A 24,787-nucleotide genomic window follows, 5' to 3' on the forward strand; every position below is an offset into this window, starting at 1 on the left:
AACAAAGTATTGAGAAACTTTTGTTATTGACCAAATACTTATTTTCCACCATAATTTGCAAATAAATTCATTAAAAATCCTACAATGTGATTTTCTGGATTTTTTTTCTCATTTTGTCTGTCATAGTTGACGTGTACCTATGATGAAAATTACAACTTGCACAATTGGTGGCTGACTAAATACTTTTTTTCCCCACTGTATGTTGGTCCGTGGTGTATAAGGAGGAGCAAACAGACACTGCACTTGACACATTTAGGAAATTGCATATTCCAGTTACTAATAAGCATGCACCCATTAAGAAAATAACTGTAAAAACTATTAAATCCCCGTGGATTGATGAGGAATTGAGAAATTGTATGGTTGAGAGGGATGAGGCAAAAGGAATGGCAAATAAGTCTGGGTGCACAACCGATTGGCAAACATATTGCAAATTGAGAAATCATGTAACTAAACTGAATAAAAAGAAGAAGAAACTACACTATGAAACAAATATAAATGACAGAAAGAATGATAGTAAGAAGCTTTGGAGCACCTTAAATGAAATTTTGGGAAAAAAGGCAAATTCAGCTCCATCATTCATTGAATCAGATGGCTCATTCATCACAAAACCAACTGATATTGCCAACTACTTTAATTATTTTTTCATTGGCAAGATTAGCAAACTTAGGCATGACATGCCAGCAACAATTGCTGACACTACACATCCAAGTATATCTGACCAAATTATGAAAGACAAACGCTGTAATTTTGAATTCCATAAAGTGAGTGTGGAAGAGGTGAAAAAAATATTGTTGTCTGTAAACAATGACAAGCCACTGACAACTTGGATGGAAAATTACTGAGGATAATAGTGGACGATATTGCCATATTTTCAATTTAAGCCTACTAGAATGTGTGTTCCCCCAGGCTTGGAGGGAAGAAAAAGTAATTCCGCTACCTAAGAATAGTAAAGCCCCCTTTACTGCCTCAAATAGCCGACCAATTAGCCTGTTACCAACCCTTAGTAAACTATTGGAAAAAAATGGTGTTTGACCAGATACAATGCTATTTTACAGTAAACAAATTGACAAGGACATTCAACAGCCACAGCACTTACACAAATGACTGATGATTGGCTGAGAGAAATTGATGATAAAAAGATTGGGGGCTGTTTTGTTAGACTTCTGTGCGGCTTTTGACATTATTGATCATAGTCTGCTGCTGGAAAAAACGTATGTGTAATGGCTTTAGTCCACCTGCTATATTGTGGATACAGAGTTACCTGTCTAACAGAACACAGAGGGTGTTCTTTAATGGAAGCCTCTCCAACATAATCCAGGTAGAATCAGGAATTCCCCAGGGCAGCTGTCTAGGCCATTACATTTTTCAATCTTTACTAATGACATGCCACTGGCTTTGAGTAAAGCCAGTGTGTCTATGTATGCGGATGACTCAACACTATACATGTCAGCTACTACAGCGACTGAAATTACTGCAACACTTAACAACGAGTTGCAGTTTGAGTGGGTGACGAGGAATAAGTTAGTCCTAAATATTTATAAAACTAAAAGCATTGTATTTCAAACAAATCATTCACTAAACTCCATACCTCAACTAAATCTTGTAATAAATAATGTGGAGATTGAGCAAGTTGAAGTGACTAAACTGCTTGGAGTAACCCTGGATTGTAAACTGTCAAGGTCAAAACATATTGATACAACAGTAGCTAGGATGGGGAGAAGTATGTCCATAATTAGATGGATGTACACAGAGAGCAAACATTAATAATATGCATGTCAATCTATCCTGGCTCAAAGTGGAGGAGAAATTGACTTCATCACTGCTTGTGTTTGTGAGAGGTGTTGACATGTTGAAAGCACCAAGCTGTCTGTTTGAACGACTGGCACACATCTCAGACACCCATGCATACCCCACAAGACATGCCACCAGAGGTCTCTTCACAGTCCCCAAGTCCAGAACAGACTATGGGAGGCGCACAGTACTACATAGAGCCATGACTACATGGAACTCTATTCCACATCAGGTAACTGATGCAAGCAGTAGAATCAGATTTAAAATTAAAATAAAAACTGATAAAATACACCTTATGGAACAGCGGGGACAGTGAAGCAACACAAACATAGACACAGACACATGCATACACACACGATAACATACGCTCTATACACACACGTACACATGGATTTTGTGTTGTAGATATGTGGTAGTGGAGTAGGGGCCTGAGGGCACACACTTAGTGTGCTGTGAAATCTGTTATAAATGTATTGTAATGTTTTTTAAATGTACAACTGCCTTAATTTTGCTGGACCCCAGGAAGAGTAGCTGCTGCTTTGGCAGCAGCTAATGGGGATATAAATACAAACACAAACAGCCACTGTCCTAAAGCAATTCACAAATCAAAGCAGCTACCACTAATCACGGAAACATTCCCCTCCCATCTAGCTCCCTCGACTATCTTCCAGGACGGCATGGTCTCCCAGCCGCTACCCCCCAACGAGGGGGTCCAGTTCTACCCAGTACCCCCCAGTCTCCCTGCACCACCCGGCCAGATCCCCCTATCAGGGTTCCCTCCCCAAGGCTCTGGCTTTGCCCTACCTTACCAACCCCAGCAGCCCCAACCGGACCAGCCTGACATGTTTGCTGGAGCCCAGCACCAGCAGATGGTGCCACCACAGCATCAGCAACAAATGATGCCCCTGCAAATGCAGCAGCCACAGATGATGCCCTCTGCCGATAATCAGTCGACGGGTCCACCGGAACTACAGCCTCCTCCCATGTCCACCTCTCCACAGAGGAACACCTTCACGCCTCAGATGGACTTCTATGACCAAATGGCTCACATGGTGCGTGTGTGTGTGTTGCGTGCATTTAGCCTTGTTGGAATAGATAGTTTGAGGCGATATGGCGATGTCACTAACTCTTGTCTTGTTTGCACAGGGCCCAGGAAGAAGATCCAGGACTACTTCACAGTCCTCAATGCACATGGTAGGGTGTGTGCGTGTCACGTCACTGTTACCTTTGGCAGTGTGTGTGCATGTGTTTGACTGACTGGCTCTGTTCTGTCTGCAGCAGCCTCCAGGTCGCCGCTCCCGCACCATGTCGGAATCTTCCACACACTCCGGAGGACGAGAGAGGAGCAACTCAGCAGCCAAGCAGTCCTCTCCACCTCCACCCTCCATCCCTGAGCAGCCCAAGAAGGACTCACCTAAAAAGGTTATGCAGACACACACACACACCACAGTTACTTTTTATTATTACCCCAGTGGCCTTGTGGTTAGTGTCCGCCCTGAGATTGGAAGGTTGTGAGTTCAATCCCTGGCCGAGTCATACCAAAGACTGTAAAAATGTGACCTGATGCGTCTCTGCTTGGCACTCAGCATTAAGGAGATAGATTGTGGGTAAGGCCCTGTGATAGACAAGCATCCTGTCCAGGGGGTGTACATGTACATAAAATATCAAGCATCAAGCTGCCTCACACTACAGAAACAGGAGATAGGCTCCTGCACTATGAGCCGTTCCAGCTCGCACAAGCCACTGCTCGTGCAAGGCTACTTACTTACTTAAAACTACTACTACTTTGAATTTTGTAGCTATAAATTGTCCCGTTAGCAATCGCCCAGATCAGCTTTTTTTTTTTACTCATTTTTATATTGGCTACTTATAGTAATTATTGATATCAGCAAAATGTCTTTGATTTGTGGTTGGTTCGGTTGGTGTCGGTAATTTTCGGTTTATCGTTTCAGCTCTTACACATTTAAAGGTTCTTTATTTCTGCTGACCATTTCGGGTTTTATTTTTCTCTCTCTCAGGGAGGTGGAGGGGGGTGGTGGTGGCAGCTGGCTGAACTGGCTCTATAGGAAGGGGAAGAATGAGGCCCACCTTCCGGATGACAAGAACAAATCTGTAAGTCAACTCTTCGGCACTCCTTGTTTTCCAGTCATCTTTGTACTTATTCTTCCTTACTACTCTGCTGAGCCCTGTCTGTAAAAGCTCACAATTTATACATGGTAGTGTGGTCAGTATGTGTGTGTATTGGAGCTGATGAGTGGCTTTAGTTGACTGGTCTGTTCTGTCAGATTGTCTGGGATGAGAAGAAACAGAAATGGGTGAACTTGGATGAGCCAGAGGAGGAGGTGAGTTTGTGTTTTGTGTGCGTGCGTTCCAGCCGTTATGATTAGCAAGTCTATATGTATTGTTCTTTTTATTAGTCCTCATTAGGGATGTTAACGGTTATCCGTTAATCGGTTAGCCGCCAAAGCTACATTTGACCGGTCATGCTTATCGGTCTATAGGTTAACTTGCATAATTTAGTGGAATTAAATTGGCATGTATATTTTATGTTAGTCCTTATTTATCACATGCGTACAGCTACAGAGCCTAGTTTGAGGAGCAGAATAGCCTATCACCTGTCAGAAAGCGCGACAGCAGCTCCTCAAAAAGCTGGTTCTGGAGTGAAATGTGTGCTTTTATAAGCCCAGGCATTGCGCAACAAATAACAATTCTAAATGCAATCGCGTGTTAAACTTTGCAATGTGAGTTTGAGGCAGTATAGTTGTTTGAAACCTGTTTTACTTTACTTCAAATAATGAGGCATGTCTTACATTACTTCAAAGTAGCCTAGCCACAATCCATCCATAGAAAAATTAGGCAATTATTTTATAAAGACTTCCTCATGCCATTAACCATAATTTCTCTCCTGTTCTATTGGTTTTCATATCAACTTTCTTTAGTTGTTTAGAAGCCAATGGCACAATCCTGGTCATATTAGCAACCCATCCTAGTTGTTGCATCTTTAGATTCCCTCTCTTTCTAAGTTTCGAACAAAGATTTTAATCTCTGTCACATATGGAACCGCTCGCATTAGGTGCGCTGTTTAGAAGGGTGTTTTCCCGTGAATTGTATTTTGGCAAATGTTTGAAAATGACTTTTTATTAGCTGCTTCATTATAGGAGTTGCATGTTGAATAGTATAGCCTTTTGACTGTAAGACGATAGGCTTGCTATTGTTGCATGTTTCCATTAAGCTCTTAATGAAAAATGTCCGTTCCTTGTATGCATGCATAGTATTACCCCTTGGTCACGTCAAATTACTGTTTGGATTTTTTTTTACCGTTTGTTGACCGGTTAATGAGGGTTGGTTAGTCGGCAGCAAAATTGACCGAAATGTGCTTTCCTAGTCCTCATAATAAGAGGTTTAGATCAGTGTCCTAGCACATGTATGACCATCTGTATTTATACAGTATTTTGGGTTATCATACTAACACAGAGAAATCATTGATCCTAATAATAAAGTATTGATGTGTGTTTGTGTGTGTGTAACCAGTACAAGCCCCCTCCTCCTCCTCCCTCGGGCTTCCCTAAGATGTTGGGACCCATGCCGGGACAAGGGGGTCCTGGAGGTCCCCCTACTGGTGGGCCGCCTGTCAACATGTTCTCCAGGAGAGCAGGTGAGATTTACTCGTTGGCATAACGTAAGCAGACCATCATTGTGGGTTTTTAGCTGATACAGGTTATAGATTCAATGCAGTGCCGCAAACCTCTTGCGGCTACGCTTCACTTGTGCTGCTGCTCATATGGCAAGTGTATCAGGTTTCATTGACTACAGTGGGAGCGGATCAATCGCTGCTCACACTTGGCAAATATGATATTGTCTGAAGGGAGTACGCTTTGAATTAGCCAGTTCTAGCAAGTCCTGCATGGCTTGTGAACATTGTAGAGGGAAACAGAGGCAGGTGCATGTTCCTGAGAGTCTTGGCTTTCAGGAATGGGATGAAAAATAATTATACATGTCACATTGTACTTGAAACCACTACAAACTGCTAGGAACCACACTAATAGTGCTTGTCATTTTGGCACTTCAGATTTTTGTGGGGATTTTTTTTTACCAGAAAAAAAAATAAAACTATGTTCTCACCCATCTCAGGTACTAAGAGCCGCTACGTGGATGTCCTGAACCCAGGTGGACCCCGTGCCAAGCCCGGTGGATCGGCACCTGCCCCGTCAGACTTCTTTGCCCCGTTGGCTCCCATGCCAGCCAACCTGTTTGTGCCTGGAGCAGGTATGCTAACCTTTGGAAAAAAAATATCAATGTACTCTAGGATGGTCATCATAGGTCTTTATGAGTGTGACTGGGTTGGGAATATTAGTTTGTTTGCGTGTTGTTTTGAGACGTGTGTGTGTGTTTCTGTGTGTGTTTGTGTGTGTACTGTATCTGTATTCTAATGTGTTCTCTCCTGTCCGGCTCCAGAGGAGCAGCAGCCCATGGAGGGTAATGTCCCAGAGACGGGAGGGAACCAGGAACAGAGTGACCCTAACCCCAGTGCTGTGCCCCAGGTACTGTATTACACTTCCAGTGATGGTTATAGTTGTGTAAACTATATTTCACTCCAACTGACCATCAGATTAGACACACCAATTCAATATCTGCAGAACTGAATTAAGATGTTGTTTGATCTGTCCAGATGTTCAACCCAACGTTGTTACCGCCCGGTCCAGAGAGGCTCCCATCAGGGGAGGTAGAAGCACCTCTATCCTCCTAGAGGACTGTAGTACCCCTGCTACTCTACCATAAACCCTCATGCCCCCATTGAAACATATGACCTTCCACTTTTAACAGTCATCTAGCTTGGTTGAGTGGAGTGGTGGTTGGTACGTGCGTGTTTATGGGCGCATGTTTCAACTTCCAGCCTTTATTTTCCGATGTGGGCCTCATAACCATGCAAACACCTGGGCAGGACGACATGTAAAAGACTCACATATTCTTGCTGTTGATTGTCTAATAATGGATCCTCTCCCCAAGATTGTCCATGTTGTGCATTTTGACAATAATGATTTATGTTTTGATTAAATCTGCTTTTGAGGAGATTATATTAAACTGGGAGTGGAGGCAGTTTTTGATCTAATCCATGCATGGTATGATTAAATAATTAATCTGGGTCTGTGGTTTTGTGTTTGTCCGTGTTTATTTCCCTCCCCCGCCGTCTTTAGCTGTCGCGTTCTAGCTCAATGAGTTCTTTATCACGTGAATTGAGTCAGCATATAAACCAGGTACCTCTAGCTGGGCCTCAATACGCACAAAAATCATATTTCTCTCAAATGTTGTGCACAAATTAGTTTACATCCCTGTTAGTGAGCATTTCTCTTTTGCCAAGATAATCCATCCACCTGACAGGTGTGGCATATCAAGAAGCTGATTAAACGGCATGATCATTACACAGGTGCACCTTGTGCTGGGGACAATAAAAGGGCACTCTAAAATGTGCAGTTTTGTCACACAACACAATGCTACGGATGTATTAAGTTTTGAGGGAGTGTGCAATTGGCATGCTGACTGCAGGAATGTCCACCAGAGCTGTTGCCAGATAATTGACTGTTAATTTCTCGACCATATGTTGCCTCAACGTCGTTTTAGAGAATTAGGTAGTACGTCCAACCAGCCTCACAACCGCAGACCACGTGTAACCACGCCAGCCCAGGACCTCCACATCCGGCTTCTTCACCAGCAGGATCATCTGAGACCAGCCACCCGGACAGCTGCTAAAACTGTGGGTTTGCACAACCGAATAATTTCTGCACAAACTGTCAGAAACCATCTCAGGGAAGCTCATCTGCGTGCTCGTCGTCCTCACCAGGGTCTTGACCTGACTGCAGTTCGGCATCGTAACCGACTTCAGTGGGAAAATGCTCACCTTCAATGGCCACTGGCATGCTGGAGAAGTGTGCTCTTCACTGATGAATCCCGGTTTCAACTGTACCGGGCAGATGGCAGACAATGTGAGGTGTATGGTGTCATGTGGGCGAGCGGTTTGCTGATGTCAACGTTATGAACAGAGTGCCCCGTGGTGGTGGGGTTATGGTATGGGCAGGCGTAAGCTACGGACAACGAACACAATTGCATTTTATCGATACCGTGTCGTGCCATTCATCCGCCGCCATCACCTCATATTTCAGCTTGATAATGCATGGCCCCATTTCGCAAGGATTTGTACACAATTCCTGGAAGCTGAAAATGTCTGTTCTTCCATGGCCTGCATACTCACCAGACATGTCACCCATTGAGCACGTTTGGGATGCTCTGGATCGACACGTACGACAGCATGTTCCAGTTCCCGCCAATATCCAGTAACTTCACACAGCCATTGAAGAGTGTAACAAGATTCCACAGGCCACAATCTGCAGCCTGATCAACTCTATGCGAAGGAGATGTCGCACTGCATGAGGCAAATGGTGGTCACACCAGATACTGTTTTTTCTGATCCACGCCCCTACTTTTTTTTTTAAGGTACAGTGAGGGAAAAAAGTATTTGATCCCCTGCTGATTTTGTACGTTTGCCCGCTGACAAAAATTATCAGTCTATAATTTTAATAGTAGGTTTATTTGAACAGCGAGAGACAGAATAACAACAAAAAAATCCAGAAAAACGCATGTCAAAAATGTTATAAATTAATTTGCATTTGAATGAGGGAAATAAGTATTTGACCCCCTATCAATCAGAAAGATTTCTGGCTCCCAGGTGTCTTTTATACAGGTAACGAGCTGAGATTAGGAGCACACTCTTAAAGGGAGTGCTCCTTATCTCAGTTTGTTACCTGTATAAAAGACACCTGTCCACAGAAGCAATCAATCAGATTCCAAACTCTCCACCATGGCCAAGATCAAAGAGCTCTCCAAGGATGTCAGGGACAGGATTGTAGACCTACACAAGGCTGGAATGGGCTACAAGACCATCGCCAAGCAGCTTGGTGAGAAGGTGACAACAGTTGGTGCGATTATTCGCAAATGGAAGAAACACAAAAGAACTGTCAATCTCCCTCGGCCTGGGGCTCCATGCAAGATCTCACCTCGTGGAGTTGCAATGATCATGAGAACGGTGAGGAATAAGCCCAGAACTACACGGGAGGATCTTGTCAATGATCTCAAGGCAGCTGGGACCATAGTCACAAAGAAAACAATTGGTAACACACTACGCCGTGAAGGACTGAAATCCTGCAGCGCCCGCAAGGTCCCCCTGCTCAAGAAAGCACATATACAGGGCCGTCTGAAGTTTGCCAATGAACATCTGAATGATTCAGAGGAGAACTGGGTGAAAGTGTTGTGGTCAGATGAGACCAAAATCGAGCTCTTTGGCATCAACTCGCCGTGTTTGGATGAGGAGGAATGCTGCCTATGACCCCAAGAACACCATCCCCACCGTCAAATATGGAGGTGGAAACATTATGCTTTGGGGGTGTTTTTCTGCTAAGGGGACAGGACAACTTCACCGCATCAAAGGGATGATGGACGGGGCCATGTACCGTCAAATCTTGGGTGAGAACCTCCTTCGCTCAGCCAGGGCATTGAAAATGTGTTGTGGATGGGTATTCCAGCATGACAATGAACCAAAACACACGGTCAAGGCAACAAAGGAGTGGCTCAAGAAGAAGCACATTAAGGACCTGGAGTGGCCTAGCCAGTCTCCAGACCTTAATCCCATAGAAAATCTGTGGAGGGAGCTGAAGGTTTGAGTTGCCAAACGTCAGCCTCAAAATCTTAATGACTTGAAGATCTGCAAAGAGAAGTGGAACAAAATCCCTCCTGAGATGTGTGCAAACCTGGTGGCCAACTACAAGAAACATCTGACCTCTGTGATTGCCAACAAGGGTTTTGCTACCAAGTACTAAGTCATGTTTTGCAGAGGGGTCAAATACTTATTTCCCTCATTAAAATGCAAATCAATTTATAAAATTTTTGGCATGCGTTTTTCTGGATTTTTTAGTTGTTATTCTGTCTCTCACTGTTCAAATAAACCTACGATTAAAATTATAGACTGATCATGTCTTTGTAAGTGGGCAAACGTACAAAATCAGCAGGGGATCAAATACTTTTTTCCCTCACTGTATCTGTGACCAACAGATGCAAATCTGTATTCCCAGTCATGTGAAATCCATAAATTAGGGCCTAATTGATATACACTGATTTCCTCATATGAACTGTAACTCAGTAAAATCTTTGAAATTGTTGCATGTTGCGTTTATATTTTTCTTCAGTGTATATCACAAATACGATAATACAAAAACTGATAAAATACCTTGGATTACAAACTAGAGGCATGCTGGAGACTTGCTCCTGCCCCTGGCCTGTTCCCTTGGTTACATCATTAACCCTCCAAGCTACACATGCTTATTAACATCAGTGGGTGTGGCAAATGCTGCCTCTAGATCCCACGCCGCTGGTCATCCTCCCCGACCCCAGGCTTCTGGCGTGATGTCACGTGTATGATGATACTTCGGGGTGGAATGGCAGGTGGATTCTCTCAACTCAACAAGAGTTGTCTGTTTTTCCATCCTTATAGTCCATAGTCAGTAGAGGAAACCTAGGTCGTGTTCATTAGGTACCAAACTATTACCTGTACAAGAAATGCTCATTTTTTTGCTTTCCATTGCAAAACTTTTCCATTTTGTGCCCTAATGAACACGACCCTGTGATCACAGATTGTCCTCTCTGTAGCCATGGAGGAAAGGGAATTATTGCCTTGCCTCACTGCCTGGTTACCATGGTAACTCTGGCCTCTATGCCTTCCAGGTGCCCCCGACTCCGCAGCCTCCTCCCCAGGGAGCTCCACCCTCTGGAGGCGTGACGTTCTATGACCCCGCCCAGTTTGCACAGGTAAGTTAGGGTTCTGCTAAGAACGGTTAGGCCAGGGTTCCCAATAAGACTTAACACTTATGTAAATGTTTACATTGACATCTGTGGGAAAATTCGAGGATCTCAAGTGAAGTTGTGATGACACCATTTACATTAAGGTAATTTAGCCAAAAGGTACAACCACATATCACAGTCATTGCAAGTAAAACTTTCCTCAATATAGCAGTGAAATCAGTGCTAATAAGAAAAGAAAAGTAAGGCTTGTTCCACCATTGGGGTGTTAGGACACACCAGTGGCTATGTTAACACTGTCAAATCAACCCTTGTATCCCTCTCTCCTTCTCCCCAGACGAGTACTCCATCGGGACGGCTTCTGTCTGGCCGGTTGGGCGGTCAGAGGGCATACCCAGTGCTGAAGTAGACATCCAGCCTAGTTCATCCTAAAACAGACTTTATGGGTTTAACCACCCCCTGTGAATGACTGAAGCGCGTAGACACCTCGACTCCCTCTCTGAAGGACCCCCCCTTACACCCCAGATGAGCACTACCATCATCGTCAAACGGCTATACCACTCTTTCACTAATTAAAACAAATATATGAAAATGAGTTAATAATTATTTGCAGGCAAGATTGTCATAAAGGGCTTTTCATGTGTCCATACTGAGTTAGTTGCTGCAATGGATCTTAACGTTCTTGATTATACTGTATGTGACAACATATTGCCCTCCCCTGACTGTGGGGACAGACATGCTAGTGTGTTCAGCTCTTAGACAACATTCCCTCTACACACACGGGGCCTGTTCTGGTCCTATTTTTATCTATTATGTGTGTCTTTGGCCCCTTTGGTGAGTGTGTTGGTGTGTAAAATACTAAAAAATGTGTAGCACTTCGGGAGCTCAACTCACTGTTTATACTAGTGTATATGGCTTCTCAGTGTTCCTGTACAGATACTGAAGGTAGCGCTGAAGTATGTGTGTGGAGTATCAGTAATGCAATGCCTGCTGTGTTCCCTCTCCCTCAGTCACCCCTCATTCAGATGTGCTCAGGTGTGAGGTGGGGTCCAGCAGAGGAAATAAGAGCAACTGTCTTGTCACGCCTCGCTACCGCAGGAGTTTAGAAGTTTGAGTGTTAGAATGTGCTTTTTAGATATTTATAAAATGTTCCTGCCTACCAACACCTCATTATCATGCACAAAGGTCTTAAGTCTCAGCTAGGCTCCCCCTCTCCCAACTGAGTTTAGAAGCAGGCCTTTATAGGAACAAGGAGTGAGCTTCCGAATCGCGGGATTCAGGGGCCTCATTTATAAACTGTGCGTATATACAATATACCCCAAAATGTGCATGCACCAGTTCACGCTCAAGTTGGCATTTATAAAAATCTAACGTGACGTGAGAATGTGCTCAGCTCCCTGTTTAGACCATGCGTACGCACATCTATTAGTGGTTGAAATATTGTATTGCAAGCTGGCAAGTAAGTATTTTGTGCAAATGGAGGATATGATGAAAAGCTTATTCATAAAAAAATTAAAAACAGGACAACATTAACATGAATGCATCTGTTAGTGAGAAGATCGAAAATCTTTATTTACTCTAAAATAATTAGACATTTGAATCTATTTTCATAACCATTGCAGAATAAATTCCTCACCTTTTCTAGCCGTGACAGGTTCATATTCTCAAAGAAGCCATACAACAAATTAGCATGTGCATCTTTCATTTAATTGGACCTAGGAGCCTAGTAAATAGATAGGCTATGTATTTCAAGATTTGCAATCCCATAGGCAGTTCGGTTTATAATATAGCCTACAGTCTAATTTAAAAGGTGAACAGTTTATTTTACATTTAAGTAGGCCTACTGTAATAAAAATAAATTGGTAGCCTGCCTTAGACAATGTTTCAGAATTCACGGCCAGTCCCATCATATTTAGGTGAAAAGTCGATGCAAAACATTGTTGAATTCAAACACAATTTGCCTTTGTTTTCTCTTTCAGAAACTGTATTAGAACATTCTGCCAACACAGTAAATAGACCGGTAGTTTATGTAAAATATTTGAGAGTATGGGTAGGATATTGTATTGCTGTGCGATAGAAGCACGACATTGTCAATTTAATCAGAGCCTATACTAAAGGCAGGACATTGTTTCTATCTATTGATAAACAAAATATTGAACAATTTGTATTTTGCACTGAAGTGTAACGTTTAGCCTACTTTTAAATTATAGGCTACAATCAATCTTGCAGAATGCGCAGACATCAGGCACTTGCTATAGGCACCATGCATGTTTAGTTTGAAAGTAACTGCAAAACATTCTGCCCACAGAAATGTGATCAAAATTGCAATTGCTATTTTAGATACTGCCATGGCCTAATTCCAAATTATACAGCAAATAAAGTGCGTTATTGTCACCATAAAAGGTGAATGGAGGGGTTTTCCAGGCTGAGTTTTAATGCGCGTACAGTTTTACAACCGGTCCGATTTATAACAGGAAACAAACATGGGTATATAGGGTGTGCACCAAATTTATAAATCTAAATATTTTTGTACTTGCACTGACTTTTCAGAAATGGCTCATGCAGAAATGTGTGAAATTTGCACAACAGTTATAAATGAGGCCCCAGGACTATACATCGGTCAAGTCTCAGATGACACCCTATTTCCTATATAGTGCACAACTAGGTGGCTTGGGTCAAAAGTAGTGTACTTTATTGGGAATAGTCATGGTGTCATTTGAGACAACAATTTTTAAATGTCATTAATCTATCCAAATATTTATGATCGATTGTATTTATGAGCTGAAGTCATGAGCAAAAGTGTGGAGAGCAACTTTTTTTCGCTGATTTAGCTTTGAAATGTCATTAATAGATGATATAATACCTGGATTCACATTTGTATCAGCTGCTTCTGCAGATGAACTAGCCCATCATTAATTAATCTGTGAAACGAGAGCAAATTTTACTCAAAATGCCCTCTTTTTTTTTTTTTTTTTTTTCCAAAATGCCTTGCTTCCCCTTTTGTGTTCTTGACTTTGTTTCTGTGTTGAACACCCAATTTAGTTTTTTCCAAAGCTCCCCTTTGTCTGAGAAAAGCTGTTTGTTTTTCCTGTTTTAGAATTCAACCCTGTAAAATTCTTGACAAAAATGGTAATAAAGATATTTTTGCGCTCTTTAGCACTTTGAAAGAAAGTATGTTTCATTTTGTTGTATGTCTAGTGAAGGGTGCGTTCTATTCTGATTAGTATCCAAGTTTCATCATGGAGTGTCATATTTATCTACATATCAAAATACATTTCCTATTCACACATTATTGCAGTACATCACAACAGTTGGCTAAAATTGTCTGAATATGGAATATTATATTCATCTTTGTGTAATGTTACTGAATTCATTTTTATTATTGAGTGAATTACAAACCAGTGGACCTAAAATGTGTGCAATATCAAGACTGTTGGCATCACTGTCGCACTACAGATGTAGTTCCCTTCTGCGGGATAAAAGTATTTTGGACCAGCACTACCTATCCCTCATTGGATTTTTCTACTTGCCCGAGTTGTTAATCAACCCAGACAGTGGTCAAATTGGAAGCAAAAAGAATACAGGCCTGTCCCATTCTCCACTCCTGAAGTCTGCAGTCTAAAGAAGCATTTGCATTTCCAGGAGTGTAGGGTGCCTGGTTTAATTTTTAGCAAGCGTGTGAGGGCATCGCAGCACACTTCACTGGCTCATTTTCCCCTTCCTGTCCAATCATGAGTGTGGCTTAACTAAAGTGCATTGCACTCCGAAACACGTCACTGACAAGTGTTGGGAGTCAGAGTGGGAAAAATATCTGCAATGAGAAATGGCAGAAGTCTGGAATCACCGCTTACAGTGCAGCAGTATACATACATCCCTTCATGGCAATCTATGATCCTGTGGGTTAGTGGCACATAACTCTGCTTGTGTTCATAAAGTAGTGTTCTTCAGCTGAAATGTCACAGTATTTTGGCCAACTTCATTTGGATTTGGTGATTTCTTTGTCCTCTTGGATCCAAAGGCTTTCCTGTAAAAATCCCAAAATAAAACACAAATTTACTCAATCTATAGGCTAACAAATTATAGATTATAATTCATGTGTATATGGGAGTTTTCGACATTGCACAATTTATTTCAAAAGCCTGGGGGAGAAGTGTTTGTGTAGTGTGACAAGATGAAAGCTGTACTTTGTTATGATTGATAATTATGCATTAATCTCTTTCCCAGACACTTTCTCCCAAATGCACAAAGAATCTGGTGGACCAACGTGTCAAACTTGGGGAGCGTTCCTCTGCCCAGGCATTGCTGACGCATGCCAGATCTTATAACGCCTGGTAGGTATTTTAAGTATCAGCTAACGTCATGTTATAGCAATGACGGAATTAGATTAATCTGGCACGGGTGCCGGGTAGGCCTGTTTTGCACTGGGTGAAAGTTGATTGCATTCATTTGGGAACCGGGCTGCCTCCCGGGTTTGAGCCAGGTGCCCCGTTAAAGTCGGCTCAAAACAAACGTGACTTAATTAAGCACGTGGAGTAATGGGTAGGATTCTATGTTTTCACATGCAAAAGTGATTGCTTTTGATAAAAACGCTTTATCTGCCTTCCCAATGAAAATTCTAACATTTTATGGGAAAGAGATATGTTTCTGGAAGATGCTGCCTTGTTGACAACATGACCGAGCGGCGCAGATTACTGTTCGATTTGAGAAAGGCTCTCCTCCCTCACCCCTTTTGAACGTTCACTTCACGGGCCATAGACCGGTGCCCCCGCGGCTCAGCATATTCGACTCCGCCCAATCTTTCAGTAGCAGCCTTGGCCTTCTTTAGCGAATAGAAAGGCTGGGATAAACTCCCTGCGCATAGGCATTATTTTAATCGGCTTAATCTACCAACCAATCATCTCCCACAGCACCTTCCTCCTAACCTAACTTGGCAGTCGTAAAATAAATGCCTGGAACTAGATCCCCCACATTCTGGTCTTGACGAGAATAACAAAACTGTCGAGAGGTTCTCTTCTGCAGTGTTCAACCAATCAAGTAAATGTGGAGGTGAAATGGACTGTCGCCTTGTTAACGTCCGAAAGCGGGAGTCCATTCACAGGCTCTCTCTTCAATTTCCCTTGAAAACCGGAACATATGGTTATTTTATGACTGCGCTGAGGCTACCCTCCCCGTACGTGTCTTGCCTCCATTTGTAGCCATGTGATTCGCTAAAATTAAATGATGACAAATACTTTACTCAGTAAGGTCACTCCCACTAAGGCCAACTTTGAATCGTTGATATCCCAGGCTTATAATATGTGCTGTGCGCAATAGCCTGGGGGCGAGGTTAATTATGCATTTAGTTTGTTAAATGTAGCTTTGTGCACACATACTTGATGAAATAGTGTATTATAAGCCCATATGTGCGGGGCACCAATTAGTGTACGAAACAAACAATCAATATATTGACATGGATAGTTTCGGTTGACATGGATAGTTTCCCGAGTGGCGCAGTGGTCTAAGGCACTGCATCGCAGTGCTAGCTGTGCCACTAGAGATCCTGGTTCGAATCCAGGCTCTGTCGTAGCCGGCCGCGAACGGGAGACCCATGGGGCGGCGCACAATTGGCCCAGCGTCGTCCAGGGTAGGGGAGGGAATGGCCGGCAGGGATGTAGCTCAATTGGTAGAGCATGGCGTTTGCAACGCCAGGGTTGTGGGTTCGATTCCCACAGGGGGCCAGTATGAAAAAATAATAATGTATGCACTCACTAACTGTAAGTCGCTCTGGATAAGAGCGTCTGCTAAATGACTAAAAATGTAAATGTAAAATGTTACCAGCGCTGCTTGTGCTTTTTGAACGGCTCCCTCCAACATGGTGCGGTCGCTCAGCATCTGTCTGAGAGCTGCAGGGTCCATCTCCAGAAGCATGCCTACGAGACAGAGTCCTTCTAAATTCCAACCATTACAGACCACTAATATGGTTTATGAAAGAAAACATTAGCGGTATCTGTGATATTACAGTTCACTCAATGAGACATTTTGTTCTAGAGACTTAGAACCAAATGCGCAATATGTTTAAACAGTTTAGTGGTAAAGCTGCCACCATATTGCTTCCGCCTTACAGATCTGCAAATATTGAAGGGCCAAAAGGAGAGTAGGGATCAAATTGGGACCCGCTAGTGGCAGGGCTAACCTGTAATGTCATTTGAGTGCGCTGCGTTCATCTCCTGCACCAGTAGAAACAGCCTCTCTTCCAGCCTCTCAGTGTCATCGGCATCTGATGAGTCACTCACATCTGTCTCTTCCACACCCAGCCTACAGCAAAACAGGGTAGGGGAAACATATCATGCTATGAATATCATTTTAAAAAACTGCACATTATAGGCTAAGCTTCCCACACATTATGGCCTGCGACTAGTGAGATATTAGATATTATTCTGGTATCACCATGTATTTACTATTGGATGTACAATAATGACACCATAAAATGGATGAATAATGTTATATTACTGTATAAGTGGGAAGCCTTCTGTGTCAGGCTTCTAGGCTCTCCTTTCGAGACCAATGTCCCATTCAGAAACAACCCCTAGTCCTCAAGGCTTTTCAGTAGATCTGAGTGTGGATAGGTATAACCAATATGGCAGAAAAATATAATCTAGTTCATCAGTGGCTACTATCATATTGCTTATACCTACCAAAATCTAGGGTAATATGGGTTGTATTTGGACAGGGCCTCAGTCTGCTTGACTGACAGATCTACAATTAATAACAGCCATTAACAGAGTAGCCTAATCACAGTCTAGTTTCCATCCATTCAGAGGTTCATCATAATATCTGTGATAGGCGTTGTGTCCGGATATACAAATAAAGTCCTTCATAATATCTTTATTCCCCACAATGATGTCCACGCTCCACACTCACTCCTGCAGTGTCTTCAAGGCCAGGTTCACCTGCTCCTCCAGTAGTGAGGGTTCTGAGAGGAGATGCAGCACCGCTTCTTTATGCTGCTCCAGTAGCATGCCTGGAGTGGTACATTGGTACATACATGTTAGGGAAGCATAATAAGCTGTTGGTTCATAAAGGATCAGCCTGCGCTTGCACTGTGTGGATTCACATTGTATAGGGCAGGGGTCGGCAACAGGCGGCCAGCAAGTGATTTTCTTGGCCCCCAACATTTAAAATGTTTTAAATAAAATAGGATTTTAGTTGAGTCAAAAAAGACTAAAATCATTCAGGAATTAAGCTTTTCTGGTCAAGCAGAAAAGTGTCAAACTTTGTGTGTTGCTTTTTTGGCCAGATTTTTTATCTCAATTAGACTAATCTGGTCAAATTGGCCAGATTTTTTTTATCTCAATGAGACTAATCTGGTAAAATAAAGGTTAAGTAAATAAAATAAATAATACGTTTGGAGGGAGGAGAGATGATTGGCTTACTGATCAGTAGGTTGATTACCAGTGATTTTCTGTGTGTGGCCAGTGTTGCAGAAGTCCACTAGCTCAAACAGCTGTTCCCCAAGCGAGTCAGAAGAGGCAGATGCTTCATCTTCCTCCTTTGACATCCCCGTATTGCTGACAGGACAGAAGTCATGAAGATCATAGTTAGTTGAGATCTAGTCTCACATGGCCATCCTTCCAAATCTACGAGAAGCCTGGGCTCTGGAGGTTAGTTAAGATCAAACTCAACCAAATTGTGACACAGAAACTCACATGGGGGCGGAGTCCAACCCGAGTTAAGCATTCGTAAATGGAACGTAATTCCCTTTGTATGCACTGTTCTCTCTACACGTATTCTGACCTTGAACTTAAGCATGAGAATAGCATGCTATTCACCCGCTATTCGTTTGGGGTGGAGATCAAATAAATGACGGTGTGGCGGAGGTGTCTACAGATCAGAGTATGTGAGCGGAGTTGAATGGTTGGATTTCCGGTCTTTTTCCAACCACTCAGCTAAAAACTGCTCCGTGCTCACAGGAAAAAAAGCTGCAGCTCCAAATTCGCTTCATTAATTAAAATCACAATTTAACCAACATCCATCTATTGTTGTGACTACCTGGACCTACCATTTGGTTTTGAAGTATTGAAACCAAACCATATGATTTGAATGAAAAGTATTTGAATAAACATGAAAAGGTGAATGTAAGACTCGCACATCATTTCAAATAGGCTACATGTCATTAAATAGCATCAATAGGTCAGGTGCCAGACAGGGAGCCTGAAAATGAATTATTTCGGCAATATTATTTCAATTATTTCAAGGCTATAGCCTACAAAGAAATACATTGTGAAGCATTTGCGAGTGCGACACAATAGACTGGTAGGGACATAAAGCACTCAGCATTTAAACAACATTTTGTTTTATTAAATCATTATAGTCTATAAATTGCACATATAGGATGTGACTTACTTGGAATTAAATATGGGATTGGTAATGTTCTCTAGTTGCGCCGTGATTGGCTCAGTGTTCTGTCACTCATGGGGACACTACGTCACCGCACAATCTATGGGGAGAGTTCGAGAATTCAAGAATTCAAGCCCCTTGGGTGCTGCCATAGTTACATTAGAAGTGCCCATCCAAGAAGGCTCAAGGTCATTGGCAACAGATTTGTATTTATTTTGGATACCCATTAGCTGCAGCAGCTACTCTTCCTGGGGTCCAACAAAATTAAGCCAGTTATACATTTGAAAAACATTACAATACATTCATAACAGCTTTCACAACATATTAAGTGTGTGCCCTCAGGCCTCTACTCTACTACCACATATCTATAACACAAAATCCATGTGTACGTGTGTATTGTGCGTATGTTATCGCGTGTTTGCATGCATGTGTCTATGTTTGTGTTGCTTCACAGTCCCCGCTGTTCCATAAGGTGTATTTGTATCTGTTTTTTTAATCTAATTTTACTGCTGGCATGAGTTACTTGATGTGGAATAGAGTTCCATGTAGTCATGGCTCTATGTAGTACTGTACGCCTCCATTGTCTGTTCTGGACTTGGGGACTGTGAAGAGACCTCTGGTGGCATGTCTTGTGGGGTATGCATGGGTGTCTGAGCTGTGTGCCAGTAGTTCAAACATAAAGCTCGGTGCATTCAACATGTCAATACCGTTCACAAATACAAGTAGTGATGAAGTCAATCTCTCCTCCACTTTGAGCCAGGAGAGATTGACATGCATATTATTAATGTTAGCTCTCTGTGTACATCCAAGGGCCAGCCGTGCCGCCCTGTTCTGAGCCAATTGCAATTTTCCTAAGTCCCTCTTTGTGGCACCTGACCACACAACTGAACAGTAGTCCAGGTGCGACAAAACTAGGGCCTGTAGGACCTGCATTGTTGATAGTGCTGTTAAGAATGCAGAGCAGCGCTTTATTATAGACAGACCTCTCCCCATCCTAGCTACTGTTGTATCAATATGTTTTGACCATGACAGTTTACAATCCAGGGTTACTCCAAGCAATTTAGTCTCTTCAACTTGCTCAATTTCCACATTATTCATTACAAGAGTTAGTTGATGTTTACGGTTTAGTCAATGATTTGTCCCAAATACAATGCTTTTAGTTTTTGAAATATTTAGGACTAACTTATTCCTTGCCACCCACTCTGAAACTAACTGCAGCTCTTAAGAACACAAAAGTACTCAACATAGTGGAGATAAAAACATAGCAAACAGAAGACATAGAAGGCACAGTATGTGGGTATGTGTGGATGTATTGTGATGGAAGGTGTGGTGTGCGTTTTTGTGTTTGGAAAAGTGTGGCGTTAAGTGAGTGAGAAAGGAAATGGTTGCATATCCCAGAACCAATGTGTGTCTGTGAGCAGGGGTTGTGAGAGAGAGAGCTTTCAAATTGTGCAGATGAGGGATATACATTTTAAAATAACGTATACATCTAATTGATTTTTTATTGTCCTATCATGATGGAACGGTCCCCAACCCTATATCCTAGACACCCACCTGAGCGACTCATACACCAAAGAGAAGTCCCCATCTATTTTATGGCCCTGCTGTAAGTTGCCTATATGCAGCCAAAACAGAAAGATAAATGCGGTCAGAGACCTACTAGAGCAGCACCGCCCCCTCAAGATTCTGAGCCTGCCTGGCAAGGTTGGTCCTACAAAGGAAGAGTCCCCTTGATTGGAGAGCATAATATACTAGGAAATTCTCAAAGCTGCTAATGCGAACCTTGACGACCTTGTACCTAGCCGGTGGGGATTCCGGTGGGGTACCCCCACCCAGGTAGTGGCAGTGCTGGCAACACTAGCTGCAGTAACCCATGGGGAGGGGGTCACACTTGGACAATCAGAGAGGGGGCATATTATTGTGGCCCTGGTGGCACAAAATAATCAAAGGTCTGACTGCACGGAGATGCTTGGGAAAATGGTTACAACGGGGGACCAGAGTTTGTGTGTTTCAGGGGAAGGGGGTGGATCTGATCTCCATCACCTAGGACTTGACATAGGTTAATCAAAGCACAAATGTGTCAAATTTTGCTCAATCTTGCATGCTTTTTCAAACAGCTGTAACTGTATATGCATTCGTAAATCAGGTCCTTTCTTGAGGTAGGCTCTGGAATGTAACAACCGTTGAGCATCTGAGCTTAAGGTTGATTGTGGAGGAAAGGGGTTGAGAATGTGCGTGTGCGTGTATCCCACATCTGTTGCAAGGGGGTAAGGATGTTAGGGAGAATATAGGATGAACCACAATAATTGTTTGCTAAAATAAGAATTGCTTGACAAAAATGTAATGTAAAACAATGGCAATCCGGGTTATAGGTAACAATCCTTCGCATGAACTGCCGACATTATTACGCATATTAATTGATATTGATGGAAATTAAGATATGCAAGACATTAGAATAGATATGTATTTTAATAGCTATATACACTACCGTTCAAAAGTTTGGGGTCACTTAGGAATTCCTGTTTTCGAAAGAAAAGCAATTTTTTTGTAACATCAAATTGATCAGAAATACAGTGTAGACATTGTTAATGTTGTAAATGGCTATTGTAGCTGGAAATGGCTGATTTTTAATGGAATATCTACATAGGCGTACAAAGGCCCATTATCAGCAACCATCAGTCCTGTGTTCCAATGGCACGTTGTGTTTGCTAATCCAAGTTTATCATTTTAAAAGGCTAATTCATCATTAGAAAACCCTTTTGCAATTATGTTAGCACAGCTGAAAACTGTTGTGCTGATTAAAGAAGCAATACAACTGGCCTTCTTGAGACTAGTTGAGTATCTGGAGCATCAGCAATTGTGGGTTCGATTACAGGCTCAAAATGGCCAGAAACAAAGAACTTTCTTCTGAAACTCGTCAGTTTATTCTTGTTCTGAGAAATGAAGGCTATTCCATGCGAGAAATTGCCAAGAAACTGAAGATCTCGTACAGCGCTGTGTACTACTCCCTTCACAGAACAGCGCAAACTGGCTCTAACCAGAATAGAAAGAGGAGTGGGAGGCCTCGGTGCACAACTGAGCAAGAGGACAAATACATTAGTGTCTAGTTTGAGAAACAGGCGCCTCACAGGTCCTCAACTGGCAGCTTCATTAAATAGTACCGCAAACACCAGTCTCAACGTCAACAGTGAAGAGGCGACTCGGGATGCTGACCTTCTAGGCAGAGTTGCAAAGAAAAGCCATATCTCAGACTGCCCATCTTAATCTTTTCTTTTTATTGGCCAGTCTGAGATATGGCGTTTTCTTTGCAACTCTGCCTAGAAGGTCAGCATCCCGGAGTCGCCTCTTCACTGTTGACGTTGAGACTGGTGTTTTGCGGGTACTATTTAATGAAGCTGCCAGTTGAGGACCTGTGCAGGTCCCCTGTAGCTTAGTTGGTAGAGCATATGCACTCACTAACTGTAAGTCGCTCTGGATAAGAGCGTCTGCTAAATGACTAAAAGGTAAAATGTACCTAGACTATTTGCATTGATCCCGCCCCCGCATAGTCACTTTACCCCTACCTACATGTACATATTACCTCAACTAACCTGTACCCCCCCACATTGACTGGAACCCCCTGTATATAGCCTCATTATTGTTATTTTATTGTTACTCTTTTTAAAAAATTACTTTAGTTTATTTAGTCAATCTTTTCTTAACTCTTATTTTTCTGCATTGTTGGTTAAGGGCTTGTAAGTAAGCATTTCACGGTAAGGTCTACACCTGTTGTATTCGGCGCATGTGACAAACACAATTTGATTGGATTTTTTTAGAGAATTTGGCAGTAGGTCCAACCGGCCTCACAACCGCAGACCACATGTAACCACGCCAGCCCAGGACCTCCACATCCGGTTTCTTCAACTGCAGGATTGTTTGAGACCAGCCACTCGGACAGCTGATGAAATTGAGGAGTATTTCTGTCTGTAATAAACCCTTTTGTGGGGAAATACTCATTCTGATTGGCTGGGCCTGGCTCCCAAGTGGGTGGGCCTATGCCCAGTCATCTGAAATCCATACATTTCCTCCCCAGTTAGCACAGGTGTTCTCGCTCTGGATAAGAGCGTCTGCTAAATGACTAAAATGTAAAGGTGTTCGGTGCAGGCTCCATAGCTAATTAGCACAGGTGGTCGCCTTTGTCTTCTGTAAACAAGCCCTGTAACATGTAGATATGTGTGGGAACATTAACCCTAGAAAAGGTGTGTAGTAATTTACCTTTTTTTTATATTATTATTTCTCGCTGATATGAAAGATTCGTTGCTTATGTTTCCAAAACAGTGCTGAAAGCGATGCGTGTTAATGTTTAGAGCAAGACTCGGGGCTCTTAACAAAACTCCTCCGATCAGAAGATACTTTCGTCAATAGGCGCTAAAGTAGTTAGCGTCTATGAATGGGGATTTCTCAATCTTACCTTGGGCCCTGAGGTAGTTGCAGAGCTCTGAGGGCTTTCTCAAGGGCCTCTGTCAGCATAGCTTCATCCTGCTGCATCTGAGTCAGGACAGGACCAGGTAGCTCCAGCAACATGCCTGCGACCCAATGACAATGCCATCTCAATATACCATATGAAACAATGTTGTAAAAATGTAATCTATTAGCTAGCTATAACATATTGGTAGTAATGCATATGCCTACATAGCTGCGTAATGCTTTGCAATTTGAATGTTAGTGTAAATGTAAAACGTTTTGGGTGACTCACCTGTGAGTTTCCCGGCGATCTCGGCGTATTTGGGGTAAATTAAATCATACAGCTGTTCACCAAGTACCTCGAGATCTTCCTCATCCTCCATGATGATGTGATGTTTGGCTGGTTCTTCACTGCTGTTGTTGTTGTTTACAATGCTAACCGGCCATTTTCTACCGTCTGATTAGTCTCCGACTTAGAAGTTCATCTTTGAGACGTCGAACGAAAAGTACAGAGCTAACTAACTATCTTCAAAAGCTGCAACACAGATCAACTGTGATCGACTAGCTAGATCTGACTGACAGTGACAGACTCAATTGATGATGTATAGCAAAATTAGCTAGCTTGTTGGCACATATCTTATTCAGAGCGCACATCGACAACAACAAGATCCATAAACTGTTCGTTCTTCTTCTTCTTCTGTGGGTTTTATGGCAGACTACAACCCCAAAATGTGTATTGCCGCCACCAACTGGACGGGTTGAAAACCAAAACAAGGTCAAAAGAAAATCCGTATGTGATAACGAAACTAACTTCATCCACCCAAATAAAAATAGTACATTGACAAAACCAAACCAAAACTCCCACTTCTTCCTTCTTTCAAATCTCCATATCTCCCTTCTCAGGCTCTAGGGCCTAACAGGGTGGTACAGCTTGTGACAATATTCCATGTAACTCCTCCGCTGAGAAATCTTTCAGTCTCAGGAACCGCTCAGCCGCATCGACAATGATATCTATCTTCCTGGACCTGCTCTCCACCTTGGCAGTGCCATTCATCACCATAGCTGTAAAAGGCCACAAAAGTCCACCTTCTTAACCTTTAAAATATCAGGGTCCTGCTGGTGAAAGGCAACCCCTGCAGCCTGCAGTGAAGGCCTATTCACCATCATGGACTCTTCAGGAACACCATTCAAACCCTCAACTCTTTTAACAGCTGCTGCATATGAAATGCTCTGGACAGCCCTGACTTTGGCTACCTCATTCTCTTTCACCCTTGTCAGGCAATCGAAAGATGTAGCTTCATGGTTCCCACCACAATTGTTCAGTAGAGAGCAG

General features: G+C 42.7%; 2 protein-coding genes across 2 annotated transcripts in view; one reads left to right on the forward strand and one right to left on the reverse strand.

Annotated features, from left to right (window-relative positions):
- sec16a (SEC16 homolog A, endoplasmic reticulum export factor) overlaps nucleotides 1–13,791 on the forward strand; it is a 79,181-nt gene extending 65,390 nt beyond the window's left edge. The window contains exons 20-29 of the mRNA XM_045225220.1: nucleotides 2,443–2,843; nucleotides 2,938–2,985; nucleotides 3,070–3,213; nucleotides 3,820–3,903; nucleotides 4,077–4,133; nucleotides 5,323–5,446; nucleotides 5,923–6,057; nucleotides 6,247–6,332; nucleotides 10,561–10,644; nucleotides 10,973–13,791. Of these exons, the coding sequence (XP_045081155.1) occupies nucleotides 2,443–2,843; nucleotides 2,938–2,985; nucleotides 3,070–3,213; nucleotides 3,820–3,903; nucleotides 4,077–4,133; nucleotides 5,323–5,446; nucleotides 5,923–6,057; nucleotides 6,247–6,332; nucleotides 10,561–10,644; nucleotides 10,973–11,044 (1,235 nt within the window). The 3' untranslated portion in view covers nucleotides 11,045–13,791. The remainder of the gene's footprint in view (nucleotides 1–2,442; nucleotides 2,844–2,937; nucleotides 2,986–3,069; nucleotides 3,214–3,819; nucleotides 3,904–4,076; nucleotides 4,134–5,322; nucleotides 5,447–5,922; nucleotides 6,058–6,246; nucleotides 6,333–10,560; nucleotides 10,645–10,972) is intronic.
- LOC121582753 lies at nucleotides 12,183–24,146 on the reverse strand. Its single transcript, XM_041898833.2, has 7 exons — nucleotides 23,747–24,146; nucleotides 23,462–23,576; nucleotides 18,067–18,182; nucleotides 17,536–17,635; nucleotides 16,808–16,929; nucleotides 16,450–16,544; nucleotides 12,183–14,659 (listed from the first exon to the last, which is right to left on the reverse strand). The coding sequence occupies exons 1-7, from the start codon at nucleotides 23,835–23,837 to the stop codon at nucleotides 14,612–14,614; spliced, it is 687 nt and encodes a 228-aa protein (XP_041754767.1). The 5' UTR covers nucleotides 23,838–24,146; the 3' UTR covers nucleotides 12,183–14,611.
- Nucleotides 24,147–24,787: the final 641 nt, after the last annotated feature.

Source organism: Coregonus clupeaformis, chromosome 15 (genome assembly GCF_020615455.1).
Source record: "Coregonus clupeaformis isolate EN_2021a chromosome 15, ASM2061545v1, whole genome shotgun sequence".
Lineage (NCBI taxonomy): Eukaryota > Metazoa > Chordata > Actinopteri > Salmoniformes > Salmonidae > Coregonus > Coregonus clupeaformis.